The 10,398-nt window shown below is 38.8% G+C and overlaps 1 protein-coding gene across 1 annotated transcript in view; it reads left to right on the forward strand.

The window, feature by feature from the left end:
- Window positions 1-6,707, forward strand: part of LOC145341897 (uncharacterized protein F13E9.13, mitochondrial) — a 20,297-nt gene extending 13,590 nt beyond the window's left edge. The window contains exons 5-6 of the mRNA XM_080186931.1: window positions 357-484; window positions 5,940-6,707. Of these exons, the coding sequence (XP_080043057.1) occupies window positions 357-484; window positions 5,940-6,130 (319 nt within the window). The 3' untranslated portion in view covers window positions 6,131-6,707. The remainder of the gene's footprint in view (window positions 1-356; window positions 485-5,939) is intronic.
- Window positions 6,708-10,398: the final 3,691 nt, after the last annotated feature.

Here is a 10,398-nt window from a genome sequence, read left to right on the forward strand (position 1 = left end):
CTGCAAGTGGGAGGTATGGGCATAATCTGAGTAAAGGGAAGAAGTATATTTTACTACTTTATTCAGGGAGTTGTGAATGTGTTAGAATGGACTGTTGAGGGAGACAGCAGAGGCAGATCATCAAAAAATGAAGAAAGAATTGGATAAGTAGTGAGTGATTGAAATGTCGGTTTTTGGTATCACCCAGATGGAATACATAGATTTGTGTAATACTTTCCTTTCCAGCATTCCAGACTCCATTTTATTTTCCTCCCATTGAGCTTTAGATGTTATTATTAAAATTTCTGCAGTAATCCATTGTAATAATTAACTGAGTTTTTGGTGTGATGCACGAACAGATTTTTGTTTCTTTTCAGCTCACATGCTGTGACATCAGATGTCAGTGTAGCAGAAACAGCCAAGGCTGCTGAATTCTTCCTGTCCGATGGAGTCATACTGACTGGAATTGCCACTGGGATGCAGACAAGTCCTGAGGAGCTGACAGGTATGGAACTACTTCTGTTGGCTCCTATTTGAGAAAATTATAAAACTAAAAAATTATTATCTTTCTCCACCTTTAAAAGCCTTCTCAAATATGCAAGCAATCATGGATAGGAAAATACTCTCTGGTGCAGCCAACCTATGCCACACAATTGCAATACCTCCATATTCTATTCATTCTCACCCAACCCAAAAACTTGTGATTTCCTGAGAGGAGAAAAGCCAGTTAAAAATCCAGTCCACTTTGAGGGAAAATTACACTCCAACCATCACTTGATTATCCAAACTAGTTTAGGGGATTACTTTTGTAGAATCATAGAATCCCTACAATGCTGAAGAGGCTTCTGACACAGTATCTTCGCAGTCTGTCTTCTCTGCCCTATCCCTGTAATCCCACACATTTATCATGGCTAATCTGTCTAATCCATCTAACCTACTCGTGTTGGGCCACTAAGGGGCAATTTTAGCGTGATCAATCCACCTAACTTGCATATCTTTGGACTGTAGTCAGAAACTGGAGTACCCTGAGGGAGCCCATGTAGGCACGGGAAGAATGTGCAAACTCCACACAGGTAGTCACCCAGGGCCAGATTGACAATGTGAAACAATAGTGCTAGCCATTGTGTCACAGTGCTGTTCCAGTGTAGTGAATCATGCAGTTCTTTCTGTTTGTAAGGAGTGGTCTAAGCCTCAGTCAGAAACAGGTCCCGTTTTTGCTTTGAAGAAGTCAGCAAGTTTCTGAGTTCTCGGCACAAACCAGAGGACTATAATTTTCTGGGAAAAGAGCACCTTCCTGAAATCTAACCTAGACTGGCCTTAGACAATTTAAAATGATGACCCCCTGGCCTCCCCAACCTATTTACATGGAAAAAGTGGTCAACTCAAACATTGTCCATTCCATTCATGTTATATGCCTTGATTAGATCATTTGTCTGCAGTCTATGCTTCCTGAATGCAGAATGTTAGCTCTTCAAGCCTAAGTTGATAACTGAAAGACATTTTACTGGAAATTAGTGTAATGACTCTCCCTGCAATCTTTCTAAAGCCTCAGTAGCATCCACTTATTTGGAGACTAACACTGAACACTGTATTCTAATTGAGACCTGACCATGTACAATGATAAAATATATGCTTTTTTTGTCATCAATGATAAATGCTCCTCAGCATTAATTAATTCTGGCCATTGCTTCATGAACTTCTGCCAAATTTTAAGTTTTGCGCATTTATTTAAGTGATCCATACACTTTATATTTTGCCATCACTTTATTGCTTTTCTTTGAAGGGTGTACACACCTTCAACTTTCACCCTGCCCACATGTATAAACATTTTTCTAAGTTAAACATCACTTGTCAATCACAAGCCAAATTTTCCAACATATCAAGATCTGCCAGAAGCCAGGTGAGCTTTGTTATTCACAGTGTATATGTTCGTATAAATCTTAGCATTACCTGCAAATTTACAGATCATGCCCTCAACACCCAATAAATGATTGAGAGCCTAAGCTTTGTGTGATGCTGCTGGTGACCAGTCTCCGAAAACATACAAATCCATCTAGAAGTACTCTTTGCTCACCGCCTTCTATCCAATTCTCAAACCAATTTAAAATATTATCATTAATACCAGAAACTTCAGTCTTTTGAAAAAAGATGTGCAGTACTTTGTAAAAAGCTTTTGGATATCTTAAAGTGGGTAATATATACTTACTTTATACTTATTCATGGGATTTGGGCATTGCTCTCAGCAGTTATTGCTCATTCCTAATTGCTCTTTAGAAAGTAGTGGTTAGCCACCTTTTTGAACCATTGCAGTCTATGTGCTGAAGATAGTCCCAAGGTGCTGTTAAGTGAGGAGTTTTAGGATATTGATCTGCCTTGATAAAATAATGGCAATATAGCTCCAAATCAGAATGGAGTGTGACTTGTAGGAGGACTTGAAAGTTGTGGTCTTCCTATGTGCTCCTTGTCCTTATTCTTCTAGGCAGTAGAAGGTAAAGGTTTGGGAGGTGCCACCAAAGAAACCTTTCCAAACTGCTGCGGTGCAGCTTGTAGATGGTACACACTGAAATTGTGATGTACCAGTGGTTAAAAGAGTGAATGTTTTTGAAGGTAATGGGATGTCAGTCAGTTGGGCTGCTTTGTCCTGAATGCTGTTGCTCTCTTGAGTGTTGTTGGAGCTACACTCAGGTCACAGACAGTGGAAATCTTTGAGTGTCAGGAGACGGGTCACTTACTGCGGGATTCCCAGTCTCTAACCTGCTCTTGTACCTTAGGTATTTAAGTGATTGGTGATTGGTCCTTGGTCCAGATACATTCCTAGTCAGTAGTAACATGCCAACCCCACCTCCTCACGATGATACTGTTGAATGTGAGGGGCAGGTGGTTAAACTGTCCATGGAGATAATCATTGCCATGTATTCAAATTGACCAGTTCTTGTGATAGCGGGGACCTCAGGCAGAGGCCGAGGTGGATCATGCACTCAACAGTGGGCAGCACAGTGATACAGTGGTTAGCACTGCTGCCTCAGAGCACCAGGAACCTGGGATTAGTTATAGCCTAGGTGACTATCTGTTTGTGTGGTTTGCACATTCTCTATGTCTACATGGGTTTCCTCTGAGTGCTCTAGTGTCCTCCCACAGTTTGAAAGACTTCAGGTGTATTGATCACACTAAATTGCCCATTAACGTCCCAAGATGTGTAGACTAGGGGGATTTAGTGAGGCAAATGCATGGAGTTATGGAGATAGAGCCTGGGTAAGATGCTCTTTTAAAGAATCAGTGTATACTGCTGTACTCTAGGGATTCTATAAACAGGCCTGGATGCCTTTCAGCCTTGGCCTTTTTTTCACTCTTGTGGATTCTGCTTTCTTTGAGCTTGTAGATATTATAGAGAGGTCAGCAATGAGAGGTCATGTTAGAGAGCAGAAGCACCTGGGGAAGCACATGTTGAGACCGGGAAGGTCAAGGAGCAGGTGGTGTGGTGAGAGAGAGATTTGATAAACAGAAGAGGCAGTGTGTGGGAGTAAGTAGAAAGTTAGAATTATTTAATTTACCAATATAGGAATTTATCAATGTAGAAATTTACCAAAGTATTTTAACTCAAGAGTATAATTTTTCTGATGAGAAAAGTCATCCAGATCCCAACTGCATCTTTTGCATTGGTTTTAATGGTAAAATCTGTGTTGTTTAAAGTTGCATTTTTCAGACCCGCACTACCCTCTTGGTGACAAAGTTTCTCCTTCTAAACCTTCTCTCATTTACTTTAAATCTATTTCACCAGATTATCCATGTCTTTGCAAAGGGGAATAGGCCTTCCTATCCAGTCTCTCAGCCCCTCAATTTTATATGCCTCAATTAATCTTCCTTCATAGCTAAAGTTGTCCAGTCCGGACAAAATCTTGCTGATAAAAGGTCAAAACGCGGGCAAGAAATCCTTCTGCTGATGACCACCTACTGCCCTCCCCATAGCTGGTGAATCATTACTCCACCATGTTGAACACCACTTGGAAGAAACACTGATTAAAGACAAAAGAATATTCTCTGGGTTGGCTCTTCAATGTCTATCTTCAGAATGACTTAGTAGCAGCACTAGTGACCCATCTAGCTCAGAACCGAAGGACATAGTCACAAGATTGGACCGGTAGCAAGTGGTTAGAGAACTATCAAAAAGGGACAAATCTACTTGATCTCATCCTCACTAATCTACTTGTTGCAAATGCATACATTTATGATGTTAATGGCAGGAGTAACCACGACACAGTCTATCTGGAGACAGAGTTATAACTTCACACCGAGGTCACCCTCCATCATATTGTGTAGCACTACTGTCATCTTACATGGGACAGATACAAAATAGATTAAGCAGCTTAAAACTACACATCCATAGTGTACTGTGGGTCATCAGCAAACGCAGAATTCTCTTCCACCATAATCTGTAACCTCATGGCCCAGTATATCCCCCACATTGCCATTCATATCAAGCCAGGGGACCAACCACGATTCAAATCAAGTGTATGCAAGCATGTCAGAAGCAGCATTAGGTGCACTTAAAGATGAGATGCCAACTTTGTGAAGCTATAAAAGAGGACTTAGGTGTATACTAAAAATGGAAGCAGTTTATTATAGACAGAGCTAAATAATTCCACAACCAACAGGTCAGACCAAAGCTCTATGATCCTGTTACGGTTGTGAATACCGATAAACAATTAAAGAGGAGGTTGATTCATACATTATAGTCCAAAGAAATGTGAAATATTGAATGAGATAAGCAAAGTGAGAAAGGAGCCATAGAATTCCAACAGTGCAGAGGAGGCCATTCAGCCCATCAAATCTGCACCAAGCCTCCAAAGAGCATCTTACCCAGGCTTATCCCCATAACTTCTTATATTTACCATAGCTAACCTGCGCATCTTCAGACTGTGGGGGGAAAACCAGGACACCCGGAAAAAACCTAGGCAGACATGAGAAGAATGCAAACGCCACAGACAGTAATCCAAGGCCGGAATTGAAATGGAGTCCCTGGCAGCCGTGCCACTGTATTAATGGATTTCACAGTTTTGAAAAATAGGTTACTAGGTCTGGATGAACTGTGTGCTAGGCTATTAAAAGATGCAAGGAAGGAAATGATGGAGGTTTTGACCAACATTTTTTAATCCTGTCTGGCTACAGATATGGTGTCAGAGGACTGCTAATATTATACAATTGTTTAAAAAGAAAAGGGATATGAATCTGAGGGCACTCTGCTTTCCTGCTGTGCTTTCACCTACAAAGGGAGGAACTGCAAAGATATCAGGCGTCTTGGGTGCCACAACAAAATTCCATAGCCTTTCGAAACTTGCCTACTGATTGACTGTTCCCCCTCCGCCCTGTTGTCACTCAGGGCACTATTGCTCTTTACCTCTGTTCAAATTATGAAGAGACGGGAACATGTTGGAGCGCTGACCCAACACTTTGTTTTGCCATTTTCAACAATGACAGCAAATGGAAGTACTCATTCAATATTTCTGTCATACTCTGTGTCCTTCATACCCTATTCTTGGTTAAAAAAAAGACCTGACCAATCTGAAATAGATTTCCCTAGTACTTTTGCAATTATTTACAATCATCTTTTTCATTATCATTGTGATGATCCAACAGCTTTTGTCTAACAGGGTGATCTGAAGCTTTTGTTAGCTTCCCTCCACTTCCTGCTCAGTGTCCCCCATTCCTCCAGTAAAGTACTTCAGGATAATAAAAGCAAAATACTGCTAGAAATCTGAAATAAAAACAGAAAATGCTGGAAAAACCTACTAAGTTTTTGCTGGAAAAACTTAGTAGTTCTGTCAGCATCTGTGGACAGAAACAGCATTAACATTCCAAGATGTTAACATCTAGTAACACTACTAGTTACAATGAATGGATTGTAAATATCAAGAGATGGAAGTTTTTTTGTATTTTAATTGGTTCCCTGGTGTTTCTTACAGAGGTTAAAAAGGCTGTGAGAATTCCAGTCCTTGTTGGCTCAGGAGTGACTGTTGAAAACTTGGAAGAGTACATGGCTGCAGACGCTATGATTATTGGTTCACATTTCAAGAAAGAAGGATACTGGGCCAATGAAGTTGATTTTGAACGGATTAAGAAATTTATGACTAAAATCAATCAACTTAGGAAATAAGAATTTAACAAGATTCTTTCTGAGTATATCTACAGTTATGCAATGAAACAAATCTGATCATTTTACCTGTTCTTTTAACTAGTTTATTTTAACATATTTAAAAAAATGATTGTGGCAGCATCAATGTTAATGAGTATTTTTAATATCAAAATATTCTTTTTTTTTAAAATAATTTATCCTGAGATGGATATTTGTAGCATATGGCTTAGTTTGAATCACCAGTATAATTATGATGTACATAAACGAGTAGCTGAAGTAAAGTAGAAAATGTTGGATTACACCATGTCACTCAAAAACCTGCAAATAAAAGATGCACTTATGGTAATTTAGGTGGAATCCAGTTACAAAAATCGAAGTCTGAAAAGCAGTCACTTTGGTTTCATAACTATAAATATGATCTGAAGCTACAAACATTAGAAGGGTAACACATGCAGTTAATAAGGTGACTTGAGCGGCAAATGCTCACCATTTAAATGCTAAAACAATTCCTGTTTTTGTGAAATTGTTGTTATGGAGTTCCTGGTATGTATGATCTCATTATGCATAATTTCTCTAGTAAAATTCAATGTTGCCTTCAGTTGCTTCTCAAAACTGGTAATCTGAATGATTAAGATCACGCCAACCAATGTGAACCCATGTGGGTTGTTCCAGCAGGGGATAATTGATGAGCAACACAGCTGGGACAAAGAAGTCTAGATGTTGCTACTTAATATGCAGTCATATTACCTAATCTCAATTCCAGTCTTCTACTTCAAACAAGTAAACAGCTATCTGCTTTCAAATGTTTTCTTCTTTAGAGGTTCTTGTGTACATCATGCTGAGAAAGATCTATTACACAATTAGAGAATAAAACAGGGAATAGATGAATTTCATGCAAAGTAAACCACTTAATTGGCATAATAGATTTATGTTGTGACATCAGTCAGTTTAGTACTATCAAACCATTATTCTGGTGTGGTCTATAGATGCTCTCCCGTACTATCCCTGACCTGTCCTTTCTTGGGGAGCCACTGTGGTGGCTGAATTAAAGTAATTGACTTTAGTGCAAACCCATGGAGTAAGGCCAGTGTGCTGCTTAATTGTGTAGTCCATTGCAAAATCAGAACTGTGAGATGTTAACTGAAAAAGTTTATTTCATTCCAAATGCCAGGTCAGTACATTGCCACTTGCGGGCATTCCCAACATATAGCACATAACATTGTGAAAGTGAGAACGAGAGTACTATCTGCTGCACTAGCAGCTAAAATTGCTTATGTAATTAAAAGACCAGTTCAGGAGCAAAGCAGAAGACATGGTCAATCAACTAAAATAAGCATTTAAAGGGCTTAACAGTCATATGATAGAGCTATTGAAGCACAAGGTAACTAAAGTATATAGTTAAAATATTTGCTGATGCTTTTCCACTACAGAACTGTTACAAGTACTAGATGGCCATAAAACAAGTTTGTTATAATTCATCATAGGAAAAGGGTATCGCTGGCAAGGACAGCATTTACTGCTCATTCCCAACTGCTTTTGAGAAGGAGATGAGCCAACTTCCCAAAATACAGTGAAGTGCCAGGCCTTGCGAAAGCAATTACAAATCAATCCATCTGGAGTCACATATAGGACTGGGTAAAAATGGTAAATTTCTTTCCCTAAAAAGAACCTAATGAGCCAGATGAGTTTATAATGACAATCCATTAATTTAATGTATACCTTTCCAAATATTTTTTCAGATTTTAATTTTATTAACCAAATTCAAATTCCTCACGTCATGGCAGGATTTCAACTTACATTTCCAGGTCACGAGTGCAGGTCTCTGAATTAGTCCAGTAATACAACAACTATGCTACCAGATCCTATAAAGGCATTCCAAACAAATTGAAGCTTGATACCAATTTGTTACTGAAGATAATGAATGTTGAGCCCTTAAATTTGGATGCATGTTCAGACAGCCAGCTACACTGACCAGCCACAAACCTCAAGTAACTACATCAACACATGGGAGGTACATAAATCACAATTTAGCCCATGTATGTGTACCAACTGATTAATTTGTGAAGATCCTTGTAATAATGCAAATTTAGAAATATACACTGGGATTTTTTTTTGTTGGAACAACATTAATACATTCAAAATGTGCTCCAATGCAATTTTGAAAAACTGGACACCAAATATTAAACGCGAGATAAAATATTTGTACATGGATAAAGTGATTAAACCCTTACCCATCTTGTACCACATTATTGCCTAACATGCAACTTGCACTTTCAAATTCCTCTAATGTCACTTTACTACTGTAACCTAGAAGTTTATTCCATACATTTGTTACCCTTTTAAGTAAGGTTGTTCCTAATGTCTAAAGTTGGTTTGCAGTTATTTAAATTTATGCCCTAGAATCATCTTCAATATTGAAGCTCTAGAAAATTAGCTGAATATTGCCAATGGGTGAAAATCAGTTCTGTATGGTTTAGAATTAGTGCTAATCCTGCCGGAATAATAAAATGTTGGTAGCAGTTGAAATTGCTGGGTCAACTTCACCGCACAACTTATTCACAGTTCCAAATGCAAGTTTGGATCGGAATAGGGATCAAAAATTTGGTGGAATTGAAAGTTACATGCAAAAAAAAGTATATTTAAAATAGAAGGGCGGGGTGCACCAGAGATTATGATGTCAAAATTTCTGATCACCTTAGGAAAACAAATTTCCAGTTCAGTATCTATCTTTCACATGGGCAATTACATTCAATATTGACAAAATGGTTGCTCACTGAGCAGTATGATGGCCTATGCAAGAAATGCACTGTCCTGGAATTTGAGGTGATGACTGCCAAACTGTTGGTACTCAACATTATCATGATGCAAACCTGACAGCAACTTTATCATCTGCACATGCACATTTTAAGGACAGAAATATGAAAGTTGACGTCAATAATACCCTGTTCCTTTGGAGAGCGTGTGCTGTTGCACTCTTCACAAATTCAATATAAATTATATGTTAAACAAGACTGGCCCTGAAAATGTTTTCCAGTGTGAAATGTCATTTTCTTCATGATTAAAAATGACAGATGGGATTTTACAGCCTCACTCAGGCGAGATCGTAAAATCTCGCCCAAATCCAACAGAGATTTCCATGCAGGGAACCTCGCCTGAGCTGCTTCCAGGGCAGACAAGGTGGTAGATTTATTTTAAATAAACTTCTTGTTAAAGTTTGATATTTCGGTCTCTACCTTAATCCTATGTTGCAATCTTATGGTCACAATCAATTTTGCTGTCTATACAATAATTAAGTGAATAACAATCCATGATTTTTAGATTTGATTTTCTATTTAGAGAATTTTTCAGTGTGCACAGCTGCTCAGACTGTTTGCTGACTTCAGGGTTGTTGAATGCCACATCCCCTATAGATGGCATCAGACTCAAAATCAGAGCAGAATGTGGGGAAGAAAAACATACTTGAGACCACCAAATGTAGATAAGTCCACATGAAGTATCACCACCTTGCCCTGGATACTCCAGAGAATTGTGCAGCACAATAATCACAGAAATTGCAGTTTGTATGTATACCTTATTTGTATGTATAGATTTGCTCCAGTTCTGTAAAAAGTTTTTTAGTTTATTTATTAGTGTCACAAGTATGCTTATATTAACAGTGCAATGAAGTTACTGTGAAAATCCCCTATTGCCACACACCGGCACCTATTCAGGTACACAGAGGGAGAATTTAGCATAGCCAATGCACCCAACCAGCACGTCTTTTGGACTGTGAAAGGAAACCAGCGCACCCAGAGGAAACCCACACAGACACGGGGAGAACGTGCACTTGACAGGAACCTACGCCAGGAATTGAACCCACGTCCCTAAGCACTGAGGCAGCAGTGCTAACCATGTAATCCCAAAGACATTCTACACAGCATTTCACAGGGAACAGTGAATTGAAAGTGACGAATGTTACTTATGCATAGCAAGAAAGAATGTCAAGACCAACGATCTGTTCCAGATACAACTGAATAAAACATGTAAATTTGAGGTTATTTTACGAACTTTATTGTATAACCCTGAATAAAACGGAGTTTCATGCGATGGGACAAATGCTGCGGCTTGTACTTCAAGCATCATTGTGACAATTGGCACCGATTCAGATGTTTCAACATTGCTAAATGTTTGGAATAAACTTGTACAGCCACCTTCAATTCATATAGGAAATACTTGAGATGATTAATCACCTGATATTTCTTGCATGTGAACAATAATCTGTTTTTAACCCTTTTATTAATATCTCAATA

This window comes from Carcharhinus amblyrhynchos, chromosome 4, assembly GCF_965287045.1.
Source record: "Carcharhinus amblyrhynchos chromosome 4, sCarAmb.v2.hapA, whole genome shotgun sequence".
NCBI classification, from domain to species: Eukaryota; Metazoa; Chordata; class Chondrichthyes; order Carcharhiniformes; family Carcharhinidae; genus Carcharhinus; species Carcharhinus amblyrhynchos.